This window comes from Nasonia vitripennis (assembly GCF_009193385.2).
Source record: "Nasonia vitripennis strain AsymCx chromosome 3 unlocalized genomic scaffold, Nvit_psr_1.1 chr3_random0005, whole genome shotgun sequence".
In the NCBI taxonomy this organism is placed as follows: domain Eukaryota; kingdom Metazoa; phylum Arthropoda; class Insecta; order Hymenoptera; family Pteromalidae; genus Nasonia; species Nasonia vitripennis.
Genome location: NW_022279624.1, coordinates 2,272,907 through 2,286,522, shown reverse-complemented (window position 1 = coordinate 2,286,522; position 13,616 = coordinate 2,272,907). Strand labels below are relative to the sequence as shown.

General features: G+C 54.0%; 1 protein-coding gene across 1 annotated transcript in view; it reads left to right on the top strand.

Moving 5' to 3' along the window:
• Positions 1 to 13,616, top strand: part of LOC100113866 (protein dachsous) — a 215,132-nt gene that overhangs the window by 179,580 nt on the left and 21,936 nt on the right. Inside the window, exons 2-3 of the mRNA XM_008219683.4 lie at positions 1,391 to 1,571; positions 4,733 to 5,209. Coding sequence (XP_008217905.1) covers positions 1,391 to 1,571; positions 4,733 to 5,209 — 658 coding nt within the window. The remainder of the gene's footprint in view (positions 1 to 1,390; positions 1,572 to 4,732; positions 5,210 to 13,616) is intronic.

Genomic DNA, 13,616 nt, shown 5'->3' with positions numbered 1-13,616 from the left:
TAATGTGCTGTGTACGGCAAGCCGAAACGAGTCGCGCGCTCGAGAGTGAATTTGCAATTCGCAGCCTGAAAAAGAAGCAGCGAATAAGATTCACTCCCAGGTGCATTGTCTCGTAAACAGACCGAGCTCCTCGGCTCGCGTAGCTATACCATATAGAACACGCTCGAACGCGAAAGAAAGTGACAAAGAGATATTTTTGGCTACGCGTGTGTTGCACACTGTTTTTTCATTGCATATCCGAGATCGGAAACGAGAAAAGCTATACGCAGGGACTGAGGTTGATTTAGAAAGGTGCAGCTGCGAGTTCGCGTAATGCAAAGCAGCAGCGGACTTTCTTCGGGTTCAATTAGCGCTGCGGCGGCAGAGCGGAAGCCAGGCGAAATCGGAGGCTCGCAAAAGTCAAGAGTCAGTGTCATTAGTTCGACGCGGGTAATGAATGGGCGACCGCGGCCGCACACAATCGAGTCGTTGACGAGCGAGCAGCAGGATATAATCAAGAAGAGAGAGGCCTCGGCGCTGCGTCGAATTAGTCGGTCGGATTAGCGAAGATACCGCGCGCGACGGCGCATACAATTCATTAGCACGATTGTTCAGTCGCTGCAGCCGCCGATGCGTTGGATGCGTGCGGAATCATCATCTGGCAGTTCGGAATTTTGTCGTTCTCGCAAGTCGCGCAATAAGAACGACGAACAAAGTGTCGTTTATTCTGCCCGCGGGAATTCGTTACGCTTACGCTGCGCGTCACCGCACGTGTTACGTTCGCCGCAGTTCATTACTCCTCGCGGCACTTGCGGGACAGCGGCGCTGACAAGGATTCACAGTCTTTTCATTGTCAGTCTATAGCGGGAAAGCGACTCTCAAAGTCCGCGCTTAATTGTCGAACGGAGCGCGAGCTCCGATCGGGCTTTATTTATTCGCCGCGGCGCATCTCCCTCTCGTTCTTGCAGTGCTATACTCCGCTGACGGGAAAATTATACCGTTGATGCAGCTTGTCGCGCGAAATCGAAGGGACGAGGATTCGCGTCCGGCCAGGTATTAGGCGAAAAAGGGAACAAGGAGCCGCGGTCCCATAAATAAGCGGCGTCGGCTGGAAGCCGCGGGCGTCCATCACCGCCCCCTCACGCTGCCGACTCCGCGGCCCGCCAGGGAGAGGGAATAAGGATCGCACTCGCCCCTGCAAATTAGTCAACCCCGCGCATTATGAATGGAGCCTTCCGCGCGCTAGCAGGAGCGGCCGAGTCGTGCAGCGCATGTAGCAGCCGCTCGGCCGCGTATACATACATCAGCTTTCAACCGTCTGCGAAGTTATAAACAAAGCGAGCCACTCGCTCGATTTACCCATTGTATGAAGCATAACAATGATCTAATTCGTGCCCGTTTCTCTTTGCAGGTTCAGGCATCGGACCCAGACTGCGGCGTCAACGCGATGGTCAACTACACCTTGGCACCGAGCAGCGGCGCGGCGGAGCAGTTCGTCGTGCGCAGCGACACCGGCGACATTTGCGTCAGGGCGCCGCTCGACAGAGAGACCGCGGCTTATCACGAGCTGCCAGTCATCGCTACCGATAGAGGTTCGTTTGCCTATACTGCATAAGTTTGCTTTCTCCCACTTGTTGCGCGCCTTCTTTAGAATTTCTGCTTTGCTCATTTCCGCGCGATCGTTATACGGAACTAAATATGGACGTGAAATCTGTGAATTCAAACGCAACTATTCGAGGGAATAAATTTGGAGAAACAGTGAATATTACGTCCAAGCTTGCGAGCGGCTGAGATTTTTGCTAGTTATCGTGGTCGGTTCCAGGGCGATCGTTAAACCCGTATAATTTCCCACGAATTTAGCCCGAATTATATATTCCTCCGAGACATTCACCGAGCACTACTCGAATGACGCTCACCTACATTTGTCTGCGAAAGGGTCGGGTCCCGTTTAGTACGCGTCCCGTTTAGTACGCCACCTGACGCCGGACGAAAATGAGTAAAGTTCGCGAAAGACTGGATACTCGCAAGAGGACAATGACTCAAGTACACCGATCCACCGTGCAGGCAGTAGCGCCGAGCTCTGGGCTGCAGTTTATACACGATTCAGCGCGCAGAAAGAAAACAATAGAGCCCCGATCGAGAGTGGGGGGATGCGATGTAACGAATGTGACCGGGAAAAATAGCTAAGCGGCTGGGCGCAGAGAGAGAGAGAGAGAGAGAGAGAGAGAGAGAGAGAGAGAGGGAGGGAGAGAAGACACATAAATAGAGGAGGACAGAGGTAATGAGCAAAGGACTCGCGAGGGAGAATTACGAGGAGAATGCGGGTGAGGGGGAGGGACTGCGCGGAGAGCCGGGAGAAATAAGAATAGAAGGAATGGAAAGCGAAAGATGTAGATAGCGAAACAGTCAGATAAGTAGTGGAAAGAGAGGCAAGGATGTGCTGCTCCCTTCTCTCTTTCTCTCTGGGAAGTGGGAACGCTGCCGCGGCAGAAGATGCGACGCTCTCGCGGCTGCAGCATATGCAACTGCGCGTCTATGCTACTCTATGCTCTGCTCTATTGTTGCTCCGCGCGAGTCTTGCTCGGCGAACGCAGGTATACAGAGTTTCCTCCGTAATTGTTGCTCGTTATCGATACGATTGTCCCGGGCGTTACACGCGCGACAATAAGAGCTGCTGCCGCCGCGCGTGTCATATTCAGCAACGACGCCGCGCGGCGGAGGCGCGAGAAAAGGAGGCCGCCCAGAGAAAAATACTGGCGCAACAGAGCCGAGCGCGCGCTCCGGTGATTTATATGGATCGCAACGATGCAGCAGCAGCAGCGGAGAAAGAGCGAGGGACGGCACGAGGGAATGCGGCGCGATAAATATCGCTAATGCGCCGCGTGAATAGTACAGCCACACCGGCAACGTGGAGACGCGGAGTATGAGAGGGGCGCAGATAAGGATAGCGCCGCCGCGTATATAGCTTTCGATAGTAATTATTGTTTCCTAGAGGATGGCGCGGATGACACCGTTATGTGCCCGACGCAGCTTTTTCTACATTTTCCTCCCGCGCCAGCAGCCCGGCTATCGCTCCGATTGCGCGTCGACGATCGAGCTCGCGGTCTTTTGTCTGCCGATTTTATTGTTGCTGTCGGTCCCCCGCTGACCAATCAAAGCCTGCACACACGCGTTACAGTAATCGCCTACTCCGCGCATTCCACAATGGTTCATTAAGCGGCTGCTTCTTCGTTTCCGCTAAATCGCGGGGTTTATCGCCAAGGCGCACGCAGCCGCGTGTACCGTTCGATCCCGGCGCTATTTTCCTCCGAAACTGGAGTCAGGCTCGTGCGTCACCTTGTATAATGCAACCGAGGTGCGCGGCAGTCGATCCATAAATACTCGCCGGGGTATAAGTTTAACGAGACTCTGCTAAAACGCGCTGCCCGTTTCGCGCCGGCGCATCATTAAATTTCAATTAGGAAGCCGAAAGAAATCAACGCGCCTGGGGGCTCTGAATCAAGGCGAAAAAACGACGAGAAAATTATCGCTAGCTGTAGATTAAATCGTAGGAGGGGGGGGGGAGAGTGTCCGAGAGAGGCCGCATGCCACGCAGGCGCATTCCGTATTTCACGCGCGGAACCCTGATTGCCAATATTTTCTAGATAGCGCCTCTCGCGCTTCCTGCAAATGCTCTTTCTCTATACGCATAAATGGCGTATACAACGAGGCATAAATGTGGCGACAAGAGGAGTGCCCTCGCCGGAGCCAAAGGATGCGAGAGAGCGGGCGAGCATCGAAAGTCGGGGCCCTTGACGCGCACGGCTCCAATGACACTCTCGCCTATAAATCAACGGCGTACGCGTGCTCTCGCTACACAGGGACTCTCCGCGAGTCCATACATTATTATGAGTTACGCGTATAAACCGTTTAAACATCGGATTACGCGTTTTACATACTGTCTTCGATATTAACAGTATTAACGCGCTTTGTGCGCCTCGCGCGAGACCGATGCGCGGGGGGATCGAGACCGCCTGCAATGTTTACCCGGCTTCTTCTATTTTTCTACTTTTCGCGCGAACCGGGCCGGAATTTCCCAGCTGATAAAATACCTCCGGGACCAGACTGGATCGCCCGATAAGTAAAGGCATGAATTATGCTTCGGACTCGCACGGGCGTCGCGCCTTTCAAACGGTTACACGCATTAAGCGCAGCTCTCTGATTATTCGTTCATTTTCGAATATCTCGCCCGTGAAATATCGCTGCCTGCTGCAATGGGGCTAACGTGTCGAAGAAGAAAAAAAGAGAGCGCAGAAAGAAGCGAGGCGGAAGGGCTCGAGCGGGGGAAATGAAGTGAGAAAGGGAAGAACGCGCGCGACCCGCTGCAGAGACACTCTGCTGATTTATGCGGACCGGCTCTCCCGAAAACGACCCCGTAGAAATGCGCTGCAGTGCCACCGTGCACCGCTAATGCCCCGGCATTATTTGCTTCCGATAAGAGGATTTCTCCGCGCGAAGACTGAAATCAACGTAATCTCGCCGCCGCATCGTCCGCGAGATGCCCGCGCCTAATCCGGCCGAAACTATGCGAGCAGCGCCAATAGCGAAATTATTTCATCGGCAACTGCGTGGCATAAATTAGCCGAAGACATGTATAGGAAAACACAATGCTGGACATTAATTCGACGAAATGACAGCGGCTTCTCGTTTTGATCGATCAGACGAAAATCGAAATCAGAATCGAACGTTATAACCGACTTTTGACATTTTTCAGGTGGCCTCAGCACGACGTCGATCGTGCGCGTCCTGATGACGGACGTGAACGACAACCGGCCGATCTTCGAGCCCCGCGAGTACAACGTCAGCCTGAGGGCGGAGAGCCCGGTGAGCGGGCCGATCCTGCGCTGCGTCGCCAGCGACGCGGACGCGGGCTTCTTCGGCCAGGTGGCCTACAGGATTTCGGGCGGCAACGAGGCCAACATCTTCCGCATCGACCGGTCCACCGGCGAGATCCACGTGGCCCAGACCAATCAGCTCGCGCAATCCTCCACGTACCTACTGAACGTCACGGCAACCGACGGCGCTGGTCTCAAGAGCATCCTCGACGCGAGCGTGAGGATCACCACGACGACTCCCGGACAGCGCACCGCCGCATGCGACCGGCCGAGATACAGCATCAGCATCAAGGAGAACGTCGCCCAGAATACCTTTATCGGCAGCATCAGGGATCCCAGCGTCTCCTCCGCTACCGGTGAGTCACGCACTATTTTCTACCTATTCTATATGAATATCGCAAGCAGAATGGATGCCACCGCGCTTAACATAGTCGCGTCACGAACCGGAAAATCGCTGCATTTCCGGATGCGCTTCGGCGCATAATGCGATCCTTTCTAGCACAGAAACTTGCTCGCGTAGCCAATAACTTCTCGCGCGCATTTTCGTAAATTTCCAGCGTTCAATGGCATGCAAATCACGCGAGACTGCGTGTGGCTGGAAAAATAAGCCGGATGTCACGAGAGGGCGGAAGAAAAATAAGTACCAAAAATACAATCTTCGGACACCGCCGGGATGAGTCTGCAGAGAAGCTCTGAAATACGATCGAAGCCGGAGAGGGGGGAGGGAGGATGCTCGTATCCGTGTTTCCACACTGGAGGTACATCCGATGCAAGATATGAAGCGTCACGATCCACGTGCGCTATATATTCTCTCTCTCTCTCTCTCTCTCTCTCTCTCTCTCTCTCTCTCTCTCTCGCTCTCTTCTTAAACTCGGGCTTTTGTAGGGGGGTGTATTCGCCATTTACGGTAGTTTACACGAGAGCGCGCGCGTCGCTGCCGTAGCGCTGCTGCTGCAGGCGGGCATTGTTCGACGAGAGCCGCATACATGCAGCGCCGGAGCATCTTGCATATCAATTTCTTCAACCCGCTCGCCTCTTCGCCTTCTTCTTTTCGTCTACTGCAGGTACAATTATCTCGCGCGCTCGCGATTCCGCGAGGACTATTCCTTTTTTTATCGCTCTCCGCGCCTCCTCGTCGTGAGATTCTGTTCCCGCTACCGTCAGCTCATCCCCGCTGAAAAATACGTAAGAAGGATATGCAGAAGTAAAAGAACAGGCTCGCTCATAATATTACCCATAGTCGCTTTGCGTGCACGAGCGCGAAAACCAGTCGGCGGCTTGACGCGCGGACTCGCGGCAATATTTGACACACGGCAGCCAATCAGATTATCAGATTAACTCTCGGGCGAGCGGCTAATGACAGACCGCCTCTCGGTTTTTCGCCTTCCATTTATTCGACGCTCGACAATCGAGAGCTGCAAGTGCCAACGATCGGTACATATCTCGCGCAGATCCGAGAGCCGTATAATGCCCACGCAAACGTCGATACGACAAAGCTGCGTGGATGCGTCCCGCTGAGCGACGACAGCGGCTGCCGCTGGTAAATACATATAGGTATCACATATAGAGGACGCGAGAATTCCGTGCAAGGTCACCGAGGCGCGTTGCGTCGCTCACCGCGTAATTATTTTACAAATTGGCCAAAATTATCTGGCAAATTGCCCGCGAAATGGTCTGCCTCGGCGCAGTTTAGATGCTCGTCGCTGAGTTCGCGCGCGCGCGTGTGATAATTTTTACGTCAGCCCGAAGTGACTCTTGGACAAAATCAATGCGAAACCGCAGGCTCTCGCGCCCTTCCCCGCGCAACTTCTCCGCGGAGCGCGCACTAAATCTGCTGACGAAACGAGGCTCGCCGGCGATTTAACGGGGCTCCGGCTGCAGCGCTCTTTGTTGCGCGCTCGCGGGACGATTTTCGAAAGCTCTCCGGACGTTTTTGCGCTGCTTACTTCCTCGCACGTATAAACTTATTCCCAGGACTCATTTCCTAGAATTTGGGACTTTGACGGCGGATCGTAATTTTTTCGCTTTACGGCCCGAGTCGGCGTTACATAAATTACCGTTCGCGCGGCGATTGATATATCCCGCGTCGCCAGCGGAGGATTATCGCCCAATAAACATTATTCGGGACGTTCCGCACGGCGCACTTTCAGAGAATTTTCGGGAATCTCCGGCGCATAGAGTGCAGTAAGAGGAGTATAGCGCGGCAAAGCGAGAGCAGAAAGAGGAGAGAGAGAGAGAGAGAGAGAGAGAGAGAGAGAGAGAGAGAGAGAGAGAGAGAGACGCGAGGACGCTCGGCGCTGAGGTCGCATAAATCGTCGCGAGTCGGATTCCAGGCAGCCGCCATTGTCCGAGACATTTTTTACCTCTCTCCCCCTCTATACGCTTCTCTCTCTCTCTCTCTTTCTCTCTCTCTCTCCGGGAATCGTCTCCCACTCCCCCTCTCTCCCTGCAACTTTTTGGCCTGTATACTCTTTGCATACGCTTTAAATATCGCCGCACGAGCGAGGCTGTCAGAAAACGTCGAGAAAAAATAAGCAGCAGCATCCAGACGGAGGTGGACGAACTGCAGCGGCACAAGGTACGAGAGGATAAACGCTCGAATTAGCGCTTCGATGATATTATCCTTTTTCAATCTGGACCTTGTTTTTCTCACACCAGGCGCACCGACGGCGCGGGCCTATCTCTATCTCGCGCCCGCTCCCCGGTGGGTCCGAGCGTCCCTCGTCTCTCCGCCGAGTCTGCATGCTCGGCGGATAATACCTTTCATTTTTCAATCGACCGCGGAGGGAACGAGCTGCAGTCGTGTTTCCAGCGGACTTGCAAATTTCATCGCCCCCCCCCCCCCCGCGAGCGAACTCCAACCTGCGCCACTCAAGCAGATACGCGAAAGATAGCGCGTGTACTCCCTCGGATCGCCAGCTCCCGCATGCTCTTCGTCCGCGTACCTTATGCCTTCCCAGTCTAGTAGGCGCGCGTATCGATGGTGCCTCGAATTTTTCGGTGAGTATCAGTGATTCTCGGGAAACCAGTTCGTGCCTCGATGCATCCATCAACGATCGGGGAAAGCAAAAATCAGTTGAAATTAACTACGAGTCAACAGTGCATAACACGCGAGCGCTCTGACACATGAAGAATCGGCGATATTACCGGTTAATTTTTGCGTGCGCCAACAGCAGCAGCTCTCTTTCTCTCTGTCTCGCTGTCTGTCTCTCTCTCTCTCTCTCTCTCCCTCTCTCTCTTTCTCTCTCTCTCTCTCTCTCTCTCTCTCTCTCTCTCTCTCTCTCTCTCTCTCTCTCTGCGCGCTGTGTACGTGTGCAGCTCTCGAGTGGGTTATAATACCGCGCGCGGCGCACACGCGATACTCGTCTACATCATTTTCGACAACGGCTCTTTATTGCTAAATGGAAATTGCAAGGCCCGACCTCGTGGCGCACACCGTTGCTGCGCAGTGCGCTGCGGAGAGATAAACCGCGCATAAGTACCCGCGTGTAAACGTATACACGCGCGCTGCAAAGCGGAGGAATGCGCGAATTTATAACATGCGAATTGCGAAATCGCGCAAAGGTCGCACGGGAGAAGGAACGCTACTGTATACGCTTTCTAGATATGCCTCCGCAGATTCAGCTTGTAGTCGCGCAGCCGCCGCTTGCGCGAAATCTTGATGCGAAGCGAGTGTCAGAACATTTGCGTATGATATTTGTCGGATGAGGTGCATTCTTCCCTCGGCTGCGAGTACCGCCGGCAAACCGGTACGCCGCGACTCAAGGCTGCGCCGCGGCGCAACTGCAAAAACAGATACCGCGCCGCAGTAGCCTTGTCCGGACTTTTCTATTTATTTTTATCCCCGATGCGATCGAGGGCTAATCGGAGCTAGCGTTCGAGCAGTAACGGAACGCTCTCCGCACGGGAAAAAATAAAACTTTCCCGTGCATAGGCGCGCGCATACTAGACCGCGCGCATACTATACCGCGGCATAATAGCCATAGGGAGGGAGACAAAAGGGTGGACACGAAAAATCGCCTAATACGCTGTACACACACAGCCGAGCGTCGGATATCTGGAACTCGCAGAGAGGTTCGGAAGATACACGGCTGCTCTCTCTCTCTCTCTCTCCCTCTCTCTCTCTCTCCCTCTCTCTCTCTCCCTCTCTCTCTCTCTCTCTCTCTCTCTCTCTCTCTGGCTCGTCACGACCGGTTCGGCCGTTCTTCCTTTGCGTTTATTTGGCAATCGCTCAAAAATTATTCGCACCGATGCATCGAGTGCGCAACGTCTCTCGGTATTTACATTCGGCTGCGTGTACCTACGACTTCTGGAATTCCGAAAGACAATGTGTTTATTGTCCCGCGGAGAGCCGAGAATTAGAAAGCCGCCGCGGCATTCCTCGGCCTGTAGTCGTGTATCAGCGGCGAGTACAGGGCTTTAGCAAGTTGTTAACGAAACGGCCACGCTCAAACGGGTTACAATTAACTCGAGCTTAATTAATTGTCTGGAAATCCGGGTCCCAAGGCGCGCGGTTTTTATCGATCCGCCGGCGCAGGAAAAGAAGGTTAATCGACGAAATCGCACGTGTTCTCGCTTAAATCAGCACGCGTTGCGCGGACTTTTCACTTCTTGCTGCATGCGCGTCCACGAACCGGCTTCCGTGCTCGACTGCAGTATTTTTTCTCGTACACGCCAGCAAGGCCGGGGACAGCTCGTGAATCGAATTTTTGCAGCGGTGCTGCATCGGAACTCGTTAAAGCGAAACGTATAACACGGGCCGGCTAGGCGCATACGCACATCTACCCGTGTAGCTTTCTGCCTCGAACTTACGCGCCGTCCGATTATCCTCTGCTCCAGCGTTCGTGTCGAGCATCATTTTAGTTTAGTTTTGCGCTCGCGAGAGACGGAGACAGAGAGCCTAAGCCTTATTGTCGCCGGGCCATTGTCTTGTCTCTTGCCTTTTCTCTTTCGCCACTGCAGCGTCGGCCTTTTGCTCCCGCAGAAGCCGCTGCTACTGCCACTGCGTCCCATACGACGACCGCTCAAAACGACGCCGCATGCCGAGAAATTACAATGTACAATGCTTGAAATGCGCTAAGCTAAGCGACAGCTAGACGTCCGCCTCCGAGGCTGTCCGAGACTCGAGGGGATGAGTAGAAGATAGGGGGGGGGGGAGTATATAGGATAATAGCGAGAACAACAATGCGCCCACAAGTAGATACTCGCCTCGGCGTCAAAGCCTCATTATATTTATTGATATCGCCGCCGGAAACAATAGAGCGTTTCTCGCCGACCATCGAGCTTTCAATTAACACGATTTCGAAAAACTTTCGAACATATATACCCAATTAAAATAAAATTTTCGAGCTGAGCCGAAGAGGTGAAGCGTGAGCCCCGCGATTATTCGGTGAGCATATCTCGCAGTTTTTTCTTTATCGGCTTGATTAGATTCCCAGCCAAAAATCTTTAAAGGAATGCCGATATAACCGCAAATGGCCCGACTGCCGGCGCAGCTCGTTCCTGCGAACTCTTGGGAATGTAGAGAGAAGGAGATCGCAACGGAAGGGCCTCTCTCTGCTCGCTGGTCGAGAGAGAGAGAGAGAGAGAGAGAGCCGGAATATAAAAAACACACAGAGCTGAAAATAGAATAAAACGGCCCGGAGACAGAAGGAGAGGAGAAAAACGGAAATAAAGGAACGAAGGAATACTGCAGAGTGCAGCGGGAGGAGGAGAGGGGCTAGACCCACGTCAGCGTCAGGCTTGCCTCCTCAGCCGGGCTATCGCTTCTTCGTCGCATTCGTCGAGTCGAGCGAGCCGCGGCTAATCATCATTATTTTATTACCGGGCACTTTTTCTCGCCGAGCGACCGACTCTGCACTGCGGCGCGCTCCGCGTCGCGTCGTTTTCGCGAGAATGCTTGTTTTCGAGAGGCCGATTTATCCGCGGGCCGCTGATTGAAATTAAGGAGACGCGCGCGCGGACGCAATCAAAGTCGCAATCAAAGTCGAGGCATATAAAGTTGGCGTCAGCGTACAATGTCAAAAAGGTTTACAATCGGCCGAGCGGTAGCCGACTCGCGTGGGGATTAATAAGGATTTTTTCAATTAAACGCTGCTTACATTCCTGACGGGGCGCTGCATCGGAGAAAACTTAAATTGCGCGGTAGGCTACATTAAGCTGATGCGCGGCTGAGAATAATTGATCGGCCGCAGCTCGCGCACGACTCATTTCCAAGTTTTTAAAGCCGATCCTCCGCAGCACGGAGACTGGGCCGGGGAGGAAGACTCGTAACTCGTCGATTATTCAGAAAAAAACGAGTCCGACCGCAGCGCTGCGTCGACTTTGTATAGTCGGCGAGAACGCGCGCTCGCGCGACAATATATTCGCGTTATGTTACGAGCGTATCGTAATCGTGTTTACTCGAGAACTCCTTCTCCCCCCTCTCTCCCTTTACTCGCCATCGCCTCGGCTCCGCTGCGCTCTTTATTATTAAAATCGCATATAATATGCCCTTGCGCTTATGCATCCCGCGAGACTAGCTCGCCGCGCGCCGCGCAGTGATAAGGAAGTCAGAAAATGAGACGGGCCGAGGAGAAGCGCTGAAGAGGCCGTTACGAGTTAATTAGTAAAATAAGAAAAGCCTTCGTGTAGAACGGCGGCGGCGGCGGCGGCGATATAAAACCATATCGAGAGGGAGAGCCCAGCGACGGGAGGGAGAACGAGTATACGCAGACGAGAGAGCGAGCGAGCGACGCTTTAATAAGCTCGCTTGAAAAATTCGGTTTCCTGTAGTTTGCAAGTTTTTCGAACTGGACTCTCGGCTCTCTGCAGCTCTATTAGCCGCACGGGAGCAAAACGAGCGTTTTATTGGCCGCGGCCGATAAATTCGCCAATTTACGAGGCCGATTCAGAATTGTTGAGCGCTAACGAATATCGCCTCGCAGCTCGTAAAGAATTTCCCGCAGCGGAAATCGCCTAGTCCTATACATACAGGTCTATTAGGTCGCGCTGCACTTTTCCTTTATCCCGATGGGCGACGACACGACGTGAGGAATTCCGAAAACAAGTCCGGCTGTATTTTTTTGTCCGCTGCGCAATCCGCGGAACACGAGGACCCGGATAGTGCATCTCCGCTGTCGTAAAAACGGCTTAGAATAACGAGCGAGCCGCACGAGGACGTTCGATATGGTCGAAAGAATTAAGGGGAACAGGCCGCGGAGGAAGAGTGAATGGGTCAGGCCGGGAAACGTGCTCGAGGATAAAAGAATCGCGAGGCGAGATCGTAAATAAGGTCCGCAGCGGAGTGAGGAGGGCGGGGGGGGGGGAGGTCGCTATTTGGAATCGACGGCCACGGCCGTTTCCAGTTTCGCGCGGCTCGCGAGCGAGAGAGCCCCCTAATTCAAGCGACGTCGCAGGTGCATGCAAATTAAGAAAACAACGAACTTCTAAAAGCCCTCCCCGCACTCGGGCTTGTTCGCGCTCGGCGTTGCAGCGCGACATAAATTCAGCGTCTCGCGGACATAAATATGCCTCGAACGCCGGCGCGCGGACGATCATCATACATCAAGCCGCGCGCTCAATAATTCAACTTCCGAACTTCGTACTCGAGGGCGTATTATGCGCGATTGACTTCTTTGGACTCACTCGCGTGAGAAGGAGCCGCGCAAGAAGAAAATGCGACGAAGAGGAGAGCTGGAAAAGGGCTGGCGATGTTTTTTATTTCACCGAATTTGTAAACGATTTGTCTTCGTTACAGGGGGGCGAGTGTTGCGGCGACTCGGCGGGAGTTCGCGGCTGCTCTCGCAGAGGTGACGAATTCCGCTCTTCCCCCCCCCTCCCCCCCCACACACACACGCACACACACTCTCGCGTGCAGCCTGAGAGCTGCTCGCCTTCGCAGCCCCGCGATTGTAATTTATTCGCTCGATAAATACTCTCCGGAGATGATGTTTTCTCGGTAATCCAGTCGCCGCTCTCGGTAATGAGTTGAGTCTCGAGGACTATCAGCGCTTTGTCGTGCGTCGCCCCAGCTTCTCCTCGCTCTAATCGACGTCAGCGAGTGTAACGAGCAATATTCGCCCTCCGAAAGCGAAAGATAGCCGATCGAGAGTAACGGCATCGTCCGACCGCATTGTAGTCCCGATGAGTGATCCCGATGAGTGATCCCGATGAGTGGCAGCTCGTGGCTCACTTCTTCCTGCAAATTCTGCGCAGCCTGTCCGCTGTCGCTCGTGAACGCGCACGCACACGCGCGCACATCGGTCCGCATACCGTACGTCGCGCCCGACGCGTTCACACCTTTTTTTCGTTCGAGCGCCGGGGACCTTTTTCTTTCGCGGGCTTTTTATTTTGCCCGAGCCCGCCCTGCAAGAGAAGAAGAAGAAGCGCCCCGGCGGTATCGTGTTTCGCGCTGCTGTGAAAAGTTTTGGCAGAGAGCGATGTTTATCGGCGCACACACGAGCCTTTATTCGATTTCGGAGATACTCGGACGTATTATAACACCTCGCGCGAACTAATCCGACATTCCAACCCCGCGGGCGCGCGACGTCGTCGACGGCAAAATTATTCTATCAACTCTCGCGGCTCCCAGCGGAACGAGCTCGCTAATAATCCCGAATGTTGTCACGAGGGGAACCGTATCAGCGCGCATGATCAGATAGCCGCGCAGCCAGTTCGATATGCGCAGAGCCGGCGTACAAGAGGCCTTCCCGGTAATTCATCATTGGGTCCCGGACGGGCGTTAGATGTTTCGCGAAGATGAGGCGTTTGGCCCCTCATACG